This window comes from Rhinopithecus roxellana, chromosome 6 (genome assembly GCF_007565055.1).
Source record: "Rhinopithecus roxellana isolate Shanxi Qingling chromosome 6, ASM756505v1, whole genome shotgun sequence".
In the NCBI taxonomy this organism is placed as follows: Eukaryota; Metazoa; Chordata; class Mammalia; order Primates; family Cercopithecidae; genus Rhinopithecus; species Rhinopithecus roxellana.
Genome location: NC_044554.1, coordinates 126,535,665 through 126,554,617, shown reverse-complemented (window position 1 = coordinate 126,554,617; position 18,953 = coordinate 126,535,665). Strand labels below are relative to the sequence as shown.

Below are 18,953 nucleotides of genomic sequence, written 5' to 3'. Positions count from 1 at the left end.
GTTTCTTCATGTTTTATAATTTAACTTGTTAAATAAGTCTTGTTTTGGAAGCTAAGTTTTCACCATTTGATACAAGTCTGTATAATACTAGTTCATAATGTAGGGTCTAGACAAAGACTGTTTTATCAAACAGTGCTGCTAGATTTTATTTTGCTTTGCAAATTAAAATTTATTGTTGTAGACTAATAAACTGACTCTGAAAGAGAGCATATGTGCTTTTATTTTTCCATGGAAAAATAATGATGTCAAATGATGTTCCCAGGAAACTGTGGGAAAGGGTGTGATTGTGAGGCTGTAGGCACCCCTCTTTCGTTTCAGTCAGAGTAGTTTGACTTTCATTTGTTTTAGACATTGGAATTCAACATACGATTTCATTTGAAAACTTGATTCTGCTGCCTTTCTTTTAAAGTTTGATAACAGTGATCTAGATGTTCTACAATATTGGCAATTTCTCCTAAATACTACCAAGTAAGTTAGGTTTTACTTTCTGTCCAGATTCAGGGTACAACCACTTCATACTGTGAAAATTATAAACATTTTTCCTAAGTTTTCTGAGTCTGTGTCATCTATGTATTTGTGACCATGATGTTAGACTTACAGAATTGGATGGATGCTTAAAAGGCATCTACCTCTACCACTTCATTTTACAGATGAAGAAATAACCTCAAAGCCATTGTGACCCGTCCCCAAGGTCACACTGAGCAGAATCAAGAAATGAATCAAATTGGGTACTCTTCTCACTGCACTGAACTTTCTCTTTTAGAGGTTCTTTTTCACTAATTTTGAATATGGAATATTTGCTAGATATTAGGAAATATAAATGGCATAAAGAAAGTATGAGAACAAATAACATTGCAAAAGAAATTTATTCATTCAACAAATATTATTGAGTAGCTACCAAGCATCAGGCACTGTATTCAGTGAAACTAGTCTGTTAGTTCACATATGAAAAACGTACGTGTGCTTTATGTGATGTTTGTTAATGCAAGTTAAGTAGATTGCTCCTGGACTTTAGGGTGAAAACTTCTTTTTTAATACCATAGTGCACATTGGTTTTATCTTGGCTACTGGGAACACATTGTCCTTTATGTTGCTAATAACATCTAGATTTTTTATGGGTAATTAATATCATCACCTCCTTTCCCTACTCCCCTTCCCCACTCTCCTTCATTTTTCTGCCGTCTTGGTGAGGCCGACTGAGGACTTTCTTTCTTAAGCAGAGATAATAATGATGAGGAAAACTGTCAATTCATTCAGCCCAGACCACTGAATAGTTCCTGCGCTGAGACCTTCTCCCCACCAGAGCACCTTTGAGCCTATCTCCAGGCATGGCTCTTCAGTCTCATCATGGATTCTAATACATCTCTCACTTCCTTTCAATAAATCCCCTTTCTGCTGAAGTTAATCAAAGTTATCTTGTGTTGCTTGCAACCAATTAACCCTAAATGATATCTATAGCTCTTTGTGAGAGATTCTGTATTTATCAGATGTGACAACACAAACTGCTAGAGAAGAACAAGATCTATGAAATTAAGGCCTTTGTCTCAAAGTCCAAAACCTGAGTCACTGTACCAAGAAAAGATGATGCTAACCACCAACTGAACCTTTTAGCTCTTTGTTACCTTAACAAGCTTCATGTCGGGAGACCTGTTACACAATAAAGATAATTCCCTTCTCTCGATTATCTTCTCCCCATTTAGAGACGACTCCTGAGAAGCTGTCCTGGGCCTCTTAAGGCTGTGAAGCACTGTCATCCTTTTCCCAGTCTTCATTTTGATCTGTTAAAGTACCATTGCGCTGGCCCTCTGCTGAGTGCTGTTGACCTTGTTCGCTGATTGCTTTTAGTGATTCCCTTTGGTGATTGATGGAACTGACTGGACAGTAATGAAAACAGGGCTGATTTGCTTTATCTTAGCAGGATTAAAGCCTGAAAACAAATCTAATTTTCTTTTATGGGGAATGGAAGTAGGAACAAAAGATTTTGATCAGTGTCTTAAAGTAACATGAAAGGAAGACTGGAGGATTTAATATGGTAAAAGGAAACTCTGTAAAGGAAAAGGAAGCAGAACTGTTAGATTCCTAATGGAAGGAGTGGTGACTCTCTAATTTCCTTCTTAACAATAAATGCTGTTCACATGCTAGGCATGGTATATACTAGCCCATAGATCCTCTGTATAAATTTGTGATGTAACATGAGAGAAAAAGATATGGGAAATGTAAAACAATCGTGGGAAAATTGAAGAGGTTGGAATAGAGCATTGCACAGCAAAATTTGTCATCTTTACCGTTCCATGATATCTCTCAATAAAATTGGCAGAAATGTAACTTGTAGGTAATTAATGGAAAGTTCTTGAGTCCTTTACTTGTTTTTCTGCCATTGTTAATGAATGTAAAGGGTTAACTATTAAAAACTGTAGCGTAGCACTGAGTATTATACATATATTTTACATTTATACATATATTTTACATTTAAATTTCAACTCTTTTAAAAATTGTGGCTAAATAATAGGTAGCAGACTGGTCAGCCTTATCATAGGAGGATGAATTGTTGCAGGAACATTCCTTCTTCTTTCACATTTTCCCTGCAGGAATAAAGAGGTTGTTCAATCATTTAGCCTATATATAGGTAGAGAGAAAGGCAGCAGAAGAGCCCAGTGCAATGTTATTGCATTACTATAATCATAAAACTGTCAATGACTTAATCTCTAGGTCTTTATTTCACACCTAGAAAATTGGGATGTATGGGTCAAGGGCAGGGCCATTGTCAGCCTAAACAATGCCTCTATGTAAATTGGAAAATTTCATCCCTTCCTGCAGGAGAATTTAGCCTCATGAATTTGGCAAATGGAGCTCAGGCTAGATTTCAGCCTCTGGTTTCTTTCGCTGGATTCTCTTGTACAGAGTACAACCTACATAGCTGTATGCAACAGCCCTGGTGTGAGTTCTTGGTTGCCTGCAACAGAATCCAACCCTAAATACGTTATGCCAAATGAGAATTTACTGGCAGGATATTGGAGTTCACAGATCAAGAGGAACCTGAGAAAGTAACAGAAGCTAGGACATCTCTGGCATCAGGACCTTAAAGTTGATTGAGGCTTTAACTCAGTAGCTGGACCCCAGGTGCTGCTGCAAAGGATTGGGCATCTGTCCACGTCCTCTTCGATCACTCACTTAGGATTTACAGTCCCAAGAGTGATATTTGACTGCCTGGCCCCCTGGCTATAACAGGGAGCTGGTGGAGGAAGGAGCAGGCTCCCCAGCTTCTGAAGTAGGAAATGACAGTGAGAGCTGGCACTTAATGTCCTCCCACTAAGACCACACACCATTTGAGTTATCCCCAAGGAGAGACTGGGATGTTTTTAGGAAGCTATGTATGTGTGGAGAGAATTGGGTGCTGGATAACTATAAAATGGTAAATGTCTGTTATATACTTAGCTGTTAATGTCACCTAAACATATTATCTAGCTGTAGCTGCCATACAAAACTGCTCCAAAGATAGAGACATCAAGTGTTAGAACTAACGGCATTTCAGTGACCAGTTTCCTGACCCAGTGTTTTAGTGCATGTCCTTTTCTCTATACATAGAAGTGATGGCAGAAACTGATGGCCTGAAAAGGAAAGAGAATATCAAGTGACAGTTCATAGTGAAATACTCAAGATGCAATTCTATGAATTCATTCCTCTTGATTCTCTATAGTTTGCCCCATACTGTGTGCAGAAGACAGTTTTCTTCAGAGAAAGGAGAAGAGTCCTCAAATTTTATAATCTTTCCAAGATAGAAATGCAACTATATTTTCCACCTTTTCCTTTTTTGCCTTTTATTTATTTTGCGGGGGTGGAGTGGGGTTCAGGATGATGGCCATGTCCATGAATAACAGAGAAGTGGTCCTCACAATCAGTGATGCTGCCTATGGGGTGGACTGAGGTACTGTGTCCCCAGGCTCCTAAAATATCCAAACCCTTCCATGTCACCCACTCGTGCTCCTTCTTCCTCCATGGAGGACCCTGGTGCTTGTGCACAGCTTTCCAGGATGGAAGAGAGCATAACAGGGATTCCATCTGTTGGCTCTTGCTCAAGAGTCTGCTGTTTTTCTCTTAGATGTGATTTTTTAATGCCCATGAATATCCTCTGTGCACAAAATTTCTGGCCCAGCACAGGGTTCAGTGGAATTTGTCCTTCCCTTGATTCCTCATTCCTATTATGAAACCACACATTTCCTGCCATTGTATGCATTGTGTGTACACTTTTATTTTTTTTTATTTTGAGACAGGGTCCTACTCTGTTGCCCAGGCTGGAGTACAGTGGCTCAATCATGGCTGACGGCTGTCTTGACCTCATAAGCCCAAACCATCCTCCCATATCAGCTTCCCAAGTATCTGGAACCATGGGCATGCACCACCACACTCAGTGAATTTTTTTTTCTCTTTTTTTATTTTTCTTTTTTTTTTTTTTTTTTTGAGACGGAGTCTCGCTCTGTCGCCCAGGCTGGAGTGCGGTGGCCGGATCTCAGCTCACTGCAAGCTCCGCCTCCCGGGTTTACGCCATTCTCCTGCCTCAGCCTCCCGAGTAGCTGGGACTACAAGCGCCCGCCACCTCGCCCGGCTAGTTTTTTGTATTTTTTAGTAGAGACGGGGTTTCACCAAGTTAGCCAGGATGGTCTCGATCTCCTGACCTTGTGATCCGCCCGTCTCGGCCTCCCAAAGTGCTGGGATTACAGGCTTGAGCCACCGCGCCCGGCCTTTTTTTTTTTTTTTTTTTTTTTTTTTTTTAAGAAAAAAAGTCTCCTGGCCGGGCGCGGTGGCTCAAGCCTGTAATCCCAGCACTTTGGGAGGCCGAGACGGGCGGATCACGAGGTCAGGAGATCGAGACCATCCTGGCTAACACGGTGAAACCCCGTCTCTACTAAAAATACAAAAACTAGCCGGGCGAGGTGGCGGGCGCCTGTAGTCCCAGCTACTCGGGAGGCTGAGGCAGGAGAATGGCGTAAACCCGGGAGGCGGAGCTTGCAGTGAGCTGAGATCCGGCCACTGCACTCCAGTCCGGGCGACAGAGCGAGACTCCGCCTAAAAAAAAAAAAAAAAAAAAAAAAAAAAGTCTCCTTATATTGCCTAGTCTGGTCTCTAACTCTTGGCTCAACTGATCCCCCTCTTGCCTAGGCCTCTTAAAGCACTGGGATAACAGGCATGAGCCACCGCACCCAGCCTGTATACTTCTTTTGATGGACCAATGTTCATTCATTAAAATATATGTATAAACACTGTCCTATAAGCCCTAGTAATAGCTAAGCCCTGGTTGATTTACCTATTTTCTTGGCAAGTAAAGCCTAGATGATCATAATTATAGATCTCTGGTGGATCTTAACAGTCTAGTGGTGGAGACAAGGAAGAGAGAAGTGGACAAATGTGTAAATATGTAATTACAAATTATGAGGAAAATAATTTTAAAGAAAGAACTGGACTCTATAATAGAGAATAGCAAGAGTGGAACCTACCTAGAAAGAATGACCATTAGGCTTATCTGAGGAACATGTAAGTAATGAACTAAAAATTTGGCTGGCGGGAGTCAGGGAGAGGGGAGATAGAGTGGGGATGGGACTGGGGCATGAGAAGTGTACATTTTTCAGGATGGGCTAGGCTTATGCTGTGGTCAAGCAGCCCACAGATCACAGAGGCTTGATACTTAAAAGTTTGTCTCTTGCTTAGACAAAGTCTGTTTTCCAGGGCAACTGTACTCTTGATGATAAAGGTCTATGAAACCCCATATGGCTGCTATATTCTCCATCAAAAGGGAAGGATGTGCAGTGCTTTCCTCTGCTGTTAACAGATCATCAACCTGTATGTGTTCATGGCCCCACCTAACTGCAAAGAGCTGGGATGCACAGGAGTGGAGAGCTATTGTTGAGCACTAGTCATGTGGATATGTGAACGGAGTCAGTGAGGAGGGAATGGGGTGGTGTGACAGCATTTCAGGCAGAGAGAGCAGCCTGGGTGAAGAAGTAGCCTGGGCTAAGGTCCAGCCTAGGCGAGGCAGGATTATGGTTAGCATACTGCAGTATTGTTGGGTAGTAAGAGATTATGACACTTCCTGTAGCTACATAACAGGGGCTTACTTGAAGGGTGACCCTATTTATTGTTTTAGTCACCAGAGTTCAGCAGAAAGTCATGTCTTTCATATAAAAAGGAGGTCAGGCACAGTGGCTCATGCCTGTAATCCCAGCACATTGGGAGGCCAAGGCAGGTGGATTACCTGAGGTCATGAGTTTGAGAGCAGCCTGGCCAACATGGTGAAACCCTGTTTCTACTAAAAATATAAAAATTAGCCAGACATGGTGGTGCATGCCTGTAATCCCAGCTACTCGGGAGGCTGAGGCAGGAGAATTGCTTGAACCCGGGAGGCGGAGGTTGCAGTGAGTCGAGATTGTGCCACTGCACCCCAGCCTGGGTGACAGAGCGAGACTCTGTCTCAAAAAAAAAGAATAAAAATAAAAAATAAAAGTAAAAATTAGAAGAAATGACTTCCATGTTTTATTAGTTTATTAACTATCTGCCTCCTAAAAGATAACTATTAATAATAATTTTATATACTATGTGTGATAAATATAACATATGCATTTTTTCACTTAATTCTAAGTAGTATCATTTTCCCCATTTTACAGATGATAAAACAGAGAAAAACAGACTAAGTGATTTACTTAAGGTCACACCTCTGGTAAGTGATAGCCAGGCAATCTGACTCAGGTGGTTTTTGGCCACTATACTACTCTCATACAGCTGAAAAATGTTTTCTTGGTGTTGGCCAGGAAGGACCCTGGTGACCAGGTGCGGACCCTGTAGAAAAGGAAGTGTTATTGCATCTTGCAGGGGCAGAACAGAGGACAGGGAAAAGGTATGCACATAGTGTGCTAATGAGGTTATATTTCCTTTTAGAGTTAGTGTTTATCCTAATAATCAGATTTGGGATGGTGAGAAGCCACTATTTTGTTAGCTTAACTGGAGAGTGTCCTTCCAGTGGTGTTATTGTTGTTCTTTCATACTAAGTGTTTCTGGACACTTCAGCCTGTTGCAGTTGGAGAACCAAAGGTACCCCTTCTCCAGTGCCCAAGTCATAGAGACGCCATGCAGGAAATGATGGTACTCAAAATCAAAGCATGAAAAACTAGAGTGAGGAAAAATTCAGCAGATATGAAGCTGAGGTGTTGGACGACTGCCTTTTCCTACCTACAACGTCTTCCCTCAAGGCTAATACTTAGGTGGACCTGCATTTATTGTAATAATGGAGGCTATTTCCAAAAAACTTTTGGGTAGCTGCCTGCAACCTTCTACAGTTCGGTGGCCAACAGTGACCTTGGGGCAGAACAGGCACAACTTTTGGTTTCCTGCACACCACTGTTCTTTCCTTGTAAAAGAAAAGGGATAGAAGTGCAAAGTGCTACACAGAAGTCCTGGGAAGAATCACTGGGTGTGCAGGATGTTCAGTAAATAATTTTCAGGGGATTATACCTGAGAGGCCATTGAGCTTCTGTTTGTCTTACTCAGAGTTACTACAGACTTTCACCCAATGAGGGCACTGACCTAAGAGCAAGCATAGGCCATGTCATCAGCCAGGGAGTACTGTAGTTGGTTTTCTAAAATTAGACCTATTTTTATAAGAGGTATTTCTAGGATCAGATTTTCTATCCTGATTGGGCATTATGTAATAGCAACAGGTTTCCCCAGTTACTGTTTACACTGTGAATCTAAAGCCTTTAATAATATTGTCCAGATACCTAGTTTTTCCATTTAGGAACAGCTATACATTGGAGTTTTCACATTAGTAATTTTGGTCTCCGAGGAGCATCCTCTCCAGGCATGCTCCGCAATGTCTCATACCTCTCAACTTTGCTTATTTAGTTTCTCCAGGGTAGGATGTTTTTTCCTCCCTTCTTCAATTGGTTAAATGTTCATTACCTTTAAGAATTCATTTTTTGCATTATCCCCTTTTAGAAGCCTTTTTTGAACTCCCAGGTTGAGCTTTGTGCCTCTCTTTCCATTTTCCATCATGCTCAATATCTTTATTTTGTTCTGTAGGCTCATTCAAGTAAAATTATCTACCCTGAAGTTTCTTTTGTGGGTTTTCCCCCTCATTAGATTCTAACGTCCTCATGGGTGGGGGTTGTCTTTACTCAGCATTTTCACCTGTAAATCTAGTAAAGTTCTTCATAAATGTCAGTCAAACCAAATTAAATGGGTAAAAGCTGGTTTTCAATAAGATGTAGTGAGAGTTCCATAAATCTATTGTAGCTTTGGAAGTGAGAATTGTTTCTACTAAACTATCACTGAAACAATGTTACCAAAATTAAACCCCATAATGCAACTGTCCCAGAAAAGGGATAGACTTAAGTCTTGTTGCTGATTTCCGATTCTAATTTGTTTTGAAACAGGTTGTTTTTTCAAGGTGTCTTAATTTGTCTAGCTGCAAAATAGCTGTGGACATTGTGTTCATTGAAATCTGTGGGGCTTGCTATTCTCACTGAGTCAGCATATTATGAATGCAATTTATTATTCCCAAAATGTAGTATATGCAGCTTAATCAGTGCAGAAGCAAAGACCAAGAGCCTTGGAGCAGTTGTACTGATTTGACATTTTCCTGGAATCAACAAAGAGGATATATCTCCGTGAGGCAAGCTGCTGGATTTCTCTCCCTCCCTGTATTTCAAGCTATAAACACAGTTTCCCCATTGACATTTATTAGTAATCCCAGCACTGTTGGGAGGCCGAGACGGGCGGATCACGAGGTCAGGAGATCGAGACCATCCTGGCTAACACAGTGAAACCCCGTCTCTACTAAAAATTCAAAAAAAAAAACTAGCCGGGCGAGGTGGCGGGCGCCTGTAGTCCCAGCTACTCGGGAGGCTGAGGCAGGAGAATTGCGTAAACCCGGGAGGCGGAGCTTGCAGTGAGCTGAGATCTGGCCACTGCACTCCAGTCCGGGCGACAGAGCGAGACTCCGCCTCAAAAAAAAAAAAAAAAAAAAAAAAAAAAAGTAACACAAAGCAGATTGCTGGGTTTGTACTCTGCAGACATTTTTATATCAGGCACATTGCATGCTCTTTGTAAATCAGGCATGATAGCATCCTTGCAGGTTAAGCTCTCAAACCCTGTTCTACCATTTTAATAATTTCACTGACTTAACCTTTATATGAATGAAGTATATAATTTCCTCAAACGATACTTTGCTCCTCTGTGTTTGCCAAAAGAATGCTTCAGTTTAGAAATTTGGTCTGTGATCTGTCAGATGAGGATACAAAAAGTTTAACTTAAACACAAACACTAGGTCACACAGGGACAGGATCCAGATGGTTTTGTATTTGATTACACCACCCTCCATCTCCCTGGCATCTATATCCTTTTCTATTTTCTGCCATCTGTCAATACACCTGAACGAAGAACGTAATCACATATGCTATCAATAGGTCAATTTGAATTTTTTTCTACCTTCTCTTTCACTGGGTGGTTAAAAAAGAGTATATTATAAAGCAGTATCTAGTTTTACATCATAATTTTTGTTTTTCCCAAAGCTAAGTAAGCCTTAAGATTAAGGCTGGGCCATTTGCTCATGTAATTCCAGTATTTGAGACAAAGAAATCAAATGTTATATTTGATCTAATTTAATGAGTTAGAATGAAGTACATTTTTCTTCCATTATTTGTTGTTAATATGAATTATAGATTTTGTTATTGTTAGTAATAAAATTGTAGATTTTAAAATTAATTGATTCTTTTTTTTTTTTTTTGAGAGTCTTGCTCTGTTGCCCAGGCTGGAGTGCAGTGGAGTGATCTCGGCTCACTGCAAGCTCCCGCTCCCGGGTTCAAGCGATTCTCCCGCCTCAGCCTCCCGAGTAGCTGGGACTACAGGCGCATGCCACCACGCCTGGTTAAGTTTTTGTATGTTTTTTAGTAGAGACGGGGTTTCACCATGTTAGACAGGATGGTCTCGATCTCCTGACTTCGTGATCCGCCTGCCTCGGCCTCCCAAAGTGCTGGGATGACAGGCGTGAGCCACTGTGCCCAGACAATTAATTGATTCTTAACATTGGAAATTTAGAATCAACCATAACAAGAAATTAACAATAGTATTTAAAGTGGTTTCAATGAAATACCTTGAAGTCAGAATCACCAGATTTACTCCTGGCTCCATTATGTACTAGTCATGTTGCCTCAGGCATGTTACTTACCTCATCTGTAAAGGAGGTAAAGGACTATGTAACTTGCAGGATTATTGTAGCATTAATGAGATAATTGGGTACAGCATTTAGCACAGTGCCAAATGAAACCCTGTGTCAACAAATACTGATTGTTTTCATTATTATTTGTGCTACTATTAAAATATCTTCGAATACTAAAGAAAGAGATAAAGTAATAAAATAGAGTTTTGAAAAACTACTACACTATCATGCATTTTGAAATGTGATTCTCAGGTGGGTTCATAAAAATACTTTTATTATAGAGAGATATCACTCCATGAATACAATTCTCATTCACAAGTCAGGCCACTTATCTTATGTATCCTAAGTAAAAGAGTGCATATTGCTTTCCTGTCATGGTTTTGACAAAGTGGGTCAAATTTATGTTATCAGCCTGGAATAAGGTTCAACAAGTTGCATCTGTAGACAAAAATCCAGGGCCCCCCCCCCACCAACACCCCCCCACCCCCCACCTGTTTTAGTGTAGCCTAAGAGCTAATAATCACGTGTATATTTTTAAATAGTGGAGAAATTTTTTCTATACCATTTTCTGATTCAGGAAAATTATATGAAATTTAAATTTCAGTGTCTATAGATAAAGTTAAATGGAACATAACCACACTCATTGATTTACATATTATCTATAGCAACTTTTAATCAGCAGAATTGAGTATTTATGAAAGAGACTGCATAACCTGCAAAGCCTATATCTGTTCCTTTACAGGAAAATCTTACAGAAAAAATGACTCCTGACTTAGAAAAATAAAAATATATTTCTGGATGAGGCTTTCAGAGTTCAGCACTCTTAATTTAAAGATCAGCATTTTAGTTTCCTAGGGCTGCCATAACAAAGTACCACAGACTGGGTGACTCAAAGCAACAGAAATTTATTGTTGCACGCCTCTGGAGGCTAGAAGTCTGAAATCCTAGAAGTCTAAAATTAAGGTGTCAGCAGGGCCATGCTCCCTCTGAAACCTGTGAGAAAGAATCCTTCCTTGTCTCTTCCTCATTTCTGGTGGTTTGCTTGTTCCCTGGTTTGCAGCTGTATAACTTCAGTCTCTGCCTTTGTTGTCCCATGGCATTCTCCCTGTGTGCCTCTGTCTTCAGGGGGGCATCTTCTTATAGGGACACTAGTCTTATTGGATAATGGACCTGTCTACTCCAGCAGGACCATCTTATTCATTATATCTGCAAGAACCCCTTTCCAGCTAAGGTCACATTCTGAGGTACTAGGGGTTAAGATTTCAACACGTCTTTCTTTGGTAGAGGGGAAGGGGACACAAATGAACCTGTTACAATCAGGAAACTGGAGCCCTGACCTGTGAAGGAACTTACCCAAAGTCACAAAGAGGGTTAGTGGAAGAACCAAGACACACCTGGGAAGCTGAATCTGTAGCTGATTGATGAATAATCTTTATACTACACTACATGAATCAAAGTGAATTAATCTCTTATATCTAGTGTATATGCAATACTTAATTTCATTGAGTCCTTTTTAGAACATATCTATTTAAGCATTAATAATGAAGCACACTATTTAAAGTTGAGGACTATAATTGGCTAAAATCCCCAGTACTGTAATTTTTATTTATTTTCTAGCAGAGAAGAATAATTGTGATAAGGTGTATTTGTTCTATTTCAATTGTCAGCTAACAATTCTAAAAAACAGAAATGAATGTGTTCATAATCTACATTATGTGGCAACAGTAATATTCTACTAAATTGTCAAAATTTACACTCTTATTCAGAAGTGACAGCCATACAAAACAATACTAAAGAGGAAAACCCAGCAATATAAATAGTAATTTAAGCACTTAAAAATAATATGATATACACCTACTATGTATGCACAAAAATTAAAATAAAATGTCTGCTAACTCTACAATTTCATTTCTTTTCTCAATGGCTATCACTTTTATCCGCTATAGGAATTCAACTTTCAAGTTGTTTCTTTCTCAAAGTTGCTCTAAAAGTGGTATTCGTGGGTGGGTTTCCACCTCCACAGGTCTGTCACCAGTTGTATACAAGGAGCTAATAGAAATTTTCAGTCTTAAAATACGATTGTGAAAAAGGATCCCTTTAAAACTAAAAGTGATAGAGGCATGGCAGATAAAGAACGATATTGGTGTTACACAAACAGGAAGAGGAGATGGGAAACTTTAACCAGGCCATATTTACCTGCAAATACCAAACTATATTCTTTACAGTATTTTTCAAGTGGTATTAGGTGTGTATATTTTGGGGAAGCTCAGGAAGTTGGGACTAAAGAAAGCCACCCATGTGATTTAGCAGTGTGGTTCTCTTCAGCTGAATCCAGGCTTTTTGGTTTAACGTTTTGGAAGATTCTTCTGCTTCCGTCTGCCAGGACTAAGGCAATTGAGTATGTGGCTCAGTAACCCTAGAGAAAAAACACCCCTGAATGAACCTCCAGCTGTGACATTCATATATCCAAAAGCTAAAATAATCCCAAGATTCAAGGATTATGCTTTGAAGGAAAAAGCTGACAATAGCTTTGTTACTGCACAGAAACTTTCAAGTTTACTGTGGCCAATAGGTAATTAATTGTCATAACCTATGCCTTTGAAGTAAATGGAAGGAAGGAAAAATTACCCCATTTGACTGATAGAAAAACTGAGACAAGGGCAACTAACTTGCTTGTGGTTACCCAGGGAATAGTTGGCTGAGACTCCAGGATTCTTGACTCCAAATTCATTGCCGTAACCACCAGACTGAAACCGGCCGCCAAAGGCTGTAATTTGGTCTTGAGGCTGTGGCTATAGTTTAGAACCACAATAGTGAGGGAAACACACTTTAAGGAGGACCTTGAAAATCTCTCAAGAGAATTATGCCTCTTTATCTATGTTTATGCAACGATTGGAATAAATGAGAGTTCCGTCCCAACCACATTTGTGGCTTTGGGTTAGGCTGGAATCCCTCTGAGGAAACTGGGAAGGTTTGTCTCATCTGTCAGCCCAAACTTTAAAACCAATGGTGTTGAATTTTTGATACACAAATCAATAGGTTAACATCATGCTTTTACTTGGCAGAAGTAATATCATGGATTGCCATGGATATAGCAAGTTGGCCCAAAGAAGAGAGGACTGGAGACTTGGAAGCTAGGGGAGCATATTTTTTGGGGCCACATGGGTGATCTGGAACAGCCCTGAGGTGGGTGCTCTGCAGGGATCTGAACAAACATAGGCCTTGCATCAAGAACATCTTCTGTATCTCTAGGACACAGGCAGGAGGAGCATGGTAAGAGAGAGTGGTAGAAGTAGGGTCTGACTGTGGGTACCAGGTTGAAGTCCTAGAGGGCAAGCCTTAGGTATCACAGAGATTGAGCTGTACATCTTTATGGTTGAGGCAGAAAAAAAATAGGGTTCAATGGCAGCATTCAAGCAATTCTTGGAAAGGTAAAGCAACAATCTTACTCCATTGAAAAAGGGTACCAAGTAATAATCATTATATTTATTATAATATCATACTATAGCTACACTTTATTAAGTACCTGCTATGAGCTGGATGTTATACCATTTCTTTATATAGATCTCATTTACTCCTTACTACAGTCCAACAATGTAGGTTTTAATGTCCACATTTTGTAGATGTGGAAATTGAGACTCAGAGAGGTTAGCTGACTTACCCAAAGTCACAGTGATATATCAAATGCAGACAGGATTTGAACCCAGGACTCTAGTTCTGTTGTCCATGCTTTATGCCCATCCTTCCTGGACTAGGGGAGACCACAGAGCCTCAGTTTATAGGCATAAGACAAGAACCCAGTTTCCAGATCTAGGGTACAAGGATGATACATACACTGGGAAAACTTTTAAGATTTCTTTCAAGACCAAGAGTCCTAGAGATTCGGCCTTGGCTGTGTCTGTAAGTAAGAATGTAATGGCTCTAGAGTGGGAAATTAAAGTTGCTAAGCAGGTCCTTATCCACATTTAATTTCACCCTTCCTCACAATGACAGCTTTTTCTCACTTGCTAGTGGTTAAGTACATGGACTTTGAAGTCATGTGAACTTGGTTGGAAATGCTGTTTCATACCCTTACTAGCTGTGTGGTCATAGGTAAGCTACTTAACCTCTCTGACCCCTAGCTTTCTCATCTGCAGGGCTGATGTCTCACAGGATTGTTGTGAAGAGTCAGTGAGGACCTCTGTGTTGACATGTTTATCCTAGGGACAGGTTGTCAGCTCAACATTAGTTGTACATTGGAATCACTTGGAGACTTTAAAAACCCTTGCTGCCAGGCACATTCCAGGTCAATTTATTCAGAATTCCTAGGCATGGGACCCAGACCTCAGTATTTGTATAAAGCTCCCTTTGTCATTTAATGTACAGTCAAGACTGGAGACCAACACATAAGTGCTGAATAATATTTTTCTCTTGTTTAGGTGAAAGGTAATTTTCTTCCTCAGTTCAGCAAAGAACTGGTGAAATTCCTGAGTAAAAATAACTGTCGCCAAGTCTTAACCATAAAAAGAGTATTTTTCTATTTATAAATAGAGAACTAACTTTTCATGTTTACTCTCTCAGAAGTTTAGAGTTGCTACATTTCCTTTGCTTTTTAAGTTTTCAAGTTAGCTGTTGATTTCAACAGTGAACAAGAATGAGAGACCAAGGCCATATTTTTAGGTGGGGAATATACCTTCAAAATAGATCATCTTCTATCTCTTCCCTCCCCTGAAATCCCACTAACATGTAGGCATTTTCCCCCGTGGTGAACTCCTGTGTTGCAGAGGGGTCTGTGACTGAGTGGTGTCGGATACTACCTCTGGGATTTGGCAAGTCAGAAGGATGTCCAACCAGAGAGCTGGGTCAGGGGCTGGCTGGGAGTGAGAGGCTAGGATAGAGCTGCCTTTCTGGGGTAGAGGGTTGTGGGGAAAGTCAGTGCGAAGATGAGAAGCCAGTGCCTATGGGAGCCCTGAGAATTCAGAACTGAGATCCCAGATGCCAGTGCTGAGCCCACTGAACATGTGTGGGATTGTGAATCTGGAAGAACTAAAGGGGAAGTGGGTTGAGTCCAGAGCAGCTTGGAAACAAGTAGAGGATGCAGAATGATTGTTTCAGAGACTGCTGTGTATCTACCACTTGACTTTGTGGGTGTCAACATTTTATTTTTTGTATCTGTGGTTTATTCATTATTTCACTGTTGTATGGTTTTTCACTTTGTAGACATGCCAGAATTTATTCAACCATCCTACCATTAATGAACACTTGGTTTGTTTCCAGTTTCTATTGTCTATGCACTATGTGGCTATGAACATTCCAAACCATGTGTCCTGGTGTGTGTGTAAGTGTCTTTACAATGATGTGGTAGGCCAAATAATATCCTGCTAAAAACATTCAAGTCCTAACCCTCTGAGTCTGTGAACATATTGTTTCACATGGCCAAAAATGAATGTGCAGATGTGATTAAAGTTAAGGACTTTAAGAAAAGAATGTTATCCTGGATTACCCAGGTGGGCCCAAACTAATCACCCAAGTACTTAAAAGCAGAAGATGGAGGCAAAAAAATTGGTCAGAGAGATGCAACTCGAGAACTTCTCAAGCTGTCCTTGCTGTCTTTGAAGATGGAGCAGGGTAGCCAAAAGCAGAAGAACCTGGAGGCCTCTGAAATCAAGAACAGCCCTCGTATTACAGTGAACAAACAGGGAACTCAGTCCTACAACTTCAAAGAACGGAATTGTGCCAACAATGCAAAAGAACAGAGAACAGATTCTCTCCTAGAGCCTCCAGGAAGGAATGCGGTCTGCTAACACCTTCCTGTTGTTCCAGGGAGACCCATACAGACATCTGGCCTACAGAATTGTAAGATAATAAATATGTGTTGTTTCAAGCCACCAGGTTTGTGGTAATTTGTTATGGCAGCAATAGAAAGCAAACAGATATATAACTAAGAGTGGAATTACTGGGTTGTGAATTCTTGTTTTCAGCTTCATGAGCTAATGACACACTGATTTCCAAAGGCAATTAGTGCTCCCACAAGCATTCAATGGAGTGTTTCTTTTATTCCATAGCTTCACAAACACTTGGTATATTTAACTCTAATGTTTTTGCCAATCTTGTGGGTATGAACTGGTTTTAATTTTTATCTTCCTTGTTACTGATGAGACTTTTCATATACTTTTGGACTACTTATTTTATTTTATGTGAAATGCCTGCTTTGTCTTTTGCCTGTTTTTAATTCTATATTTGTTTGACTTTTATATTTTTTTTCTTAAAATTCTTTATAGTGTTTATAGTGTTCAAGTCTTCTGTGTTACTTCTTCAAGTCTGTGGTTGTCTTTTCACTTCCTTTCTGGTGTGTGTGGTAACCATGGGAGTGCACTGTTCAGAGAGAACCTACTGTAAGGAAAGTAATTAGTTGATATCCTTCATTAGCCACACCTTTGGGTCACATGCTACTGGTCAAACCTGAGCATGGTGGAGGTACTGAAGCCTGCCCGGGGCTTTCTCAGTGTGGCACTGCAGGCTGAGGCTCTTCCTTTTTTTTTTTCTTGAGACAGAATCGCACTCTGTTGCCAGGCTGGAGTGTAATGACATGATCTCAGCTCACTGCAACCTCCGCGTCCCGGGTTCAAGAGATTCTCCTGCCTCAGCCTCCTGAGTAGCTGGGATTACAGGCACGTGCCACCACACCCAGCTAATTTTTGTATTTTTAGTAGAGACAGGGTTTTGCCATGTTGGCCAGGCTGGTCTCGAACTCTTGACCTCGTGATCTGCCTGCCTCGGCCTCCCAAAGTGCTGAGATTACAGGCGTGAGCCACCGCGCCCGGCCAGTTCTTCCTATCCAATCCTTCTTCTCGCCCCTCTCTTTTCCTAGGTGTGAGGCCTGCATCATAGTCTCAGACTCTCCCGGACACTGCTGCTCCTTCTTGCCTTTATTCTTCACATGTGCTTTCCCCAGCAAATCTCTTGCACCTCTAATTCCATTTTGGCATCTACCTCCTGGGGAACCCAGACTAGCACAGTGTTTCTTGATAAATGTAATTCTGCTCTTCCTCCTATCTTACCTCCTCTTTCTCTCTTTATTCTTCTTATGGAAATTTTAAAACATATACAAAAGTAAACAGAGTTGTAAAATAACTTCCACATACTCATTGCCCAGTTTCAATAGTTATCAACATGTTTTCCAATCTCATGTCATGTATTTCCCTCCACTTTTTTTTTTTTTTTTTTTTTCTGCTGGAATATCTTAAAGCAAGTTCTGCGTCATATTATTGCACTAGGACATACTTCACTATGTAGCTCTAATAGAGTCTTTCTTAAAAACAAAACAAAATCACATAATACCATTATTTTATCTAATAAATTTAATGATTCCTTAATATCATATAATACTCAATGTGTGTTCAAATTTTTGTGGTCGAACAGAAATGTTTTATTTTAATGTAGCTGGAAAATCATCTTTTTCTTTTATGGTTTACACTTTCTACATCTTGTTCAGGAACATGTGTTCAACAACATATTCTCCTATATTGCCTTCTAATTTTTTTAGTCTTTTGCTTTTGCACAGTTAAGCCTTGAATCATATTGTGTTAGTTTTTGTGTATGATATGAAGTAGGGTTCAGTCTTTGTCCATATGCCCAATTTCACCAGTTGTCCAAACACTATTTATTGAATAGTCAGTTTTTTTAAAAAAATTATTTTTATTTTACTTTAAGTTCTGTGATACATGAGGTGCAGAACGTGCAGATTTGTTACATAGGTATACATGTACCACGGTGGTTTGCTGCACCCATCAACCCATCATCTAGGTTTTAAGCCCTGCATGCATTAGGTATTTCTCCTAATGCTGTGCCTTCCCTTGCCTTCCACCCCCTGACAGGCCTCCGTGTGTGATGTTCCCCTCCCTGTGTCCATGTGTTCTCATTTTTCAGCTCCCACTTATGAGTGAGAGCATGCAGTGTTTGGTTTTCTGTTCCTGTGTTAGTTTGCTAATAATGATGGCGTCCAGCTTTATCCATGTCCCTACAAAGGACATGAATTCAATTTTTATGGCTACATAGTATTCCGTGGTGTATATGTGCCACATTTACTTTATCCAGTCTGTCACTGATGGTCATTTGGGTTGGTTCCAAGTCTTTGCTATTGCACATAGTGCTGCAATGAACATGTGTATGTATGTGTGTTTATAGTAGAATGATTTATAATCCTTTGGGTATATACCCAGTAATGGGATTGCTGGGTCAAATGGCATTTCTGATTCTAGATCCTTGAGGAATTGCCACAGTGTCTTCCACAATGGTTGAAATAATTTACACTCCCAGCAACAGTGTAAAAGCATTCTGATTGCTCCACAGCCTCGCCAGCATCTGTTGTTTGCTGATTTTTTTTTTTTTTTTTTTTTTTTTTTTTTTTTTTTTTTTTTTTTTTTGAGATGGAGTTTTGCTCTTATTGCCTAGGCTAAAGTTCAATGGCATGATCTTGGCTCACCGCGACCTCCACCTCCTGGGTTCAAGCCATTCTCCTGCCTCAGCCTCCCAAGTAGCTGGGATTACAGGCATGCCCCACCATGCCCAGCTAATTTTTGTATTTTTAGTAGAGATGGGGTTTCTCCATGTTGGTCAGGGTAGTCTTGAACTCCTGACCTCAGGTGATCCACCTGCCTTGGCCTCCCAAAGTGCTGGGATTACAGGCATGCCGCACTGAGCCCAGCCCCCTGACTTTTTGATAATCGCCATTGAATAGTCGGTTCTATTCCCAAGATATACAATGCCA

At 40.4% G+C, this 18,953-nt stretch overlaps 1 protein-coding gene across 1 annotated transcript in view; it reads left to right on the top strand.

Annotated features, from left to right (window-relative positions):
* SEM1 (SEM1 26S proteasome complex subunit) overlaps positions 1-6,684 on the top strand; it is a 36,994-nt gene extending 30,310 nt beyond the window's left edge. Inside the window, exon 3 of the mRNA XM_010356273.2 lies at positions 5,722-6,684. Coding sequence (XP_010354575.1) covers positions 5,722-5,821 — 100 coding nt within the window. The 3' untranslated portion in view covers positions 5,822-6,684. The remainder of the gene's footprint in view (positions 1-5,721) is intronic.
* The last annotated feature ends 12,269 nt before the right edge of the window (positions 6,685-18,953 follow it).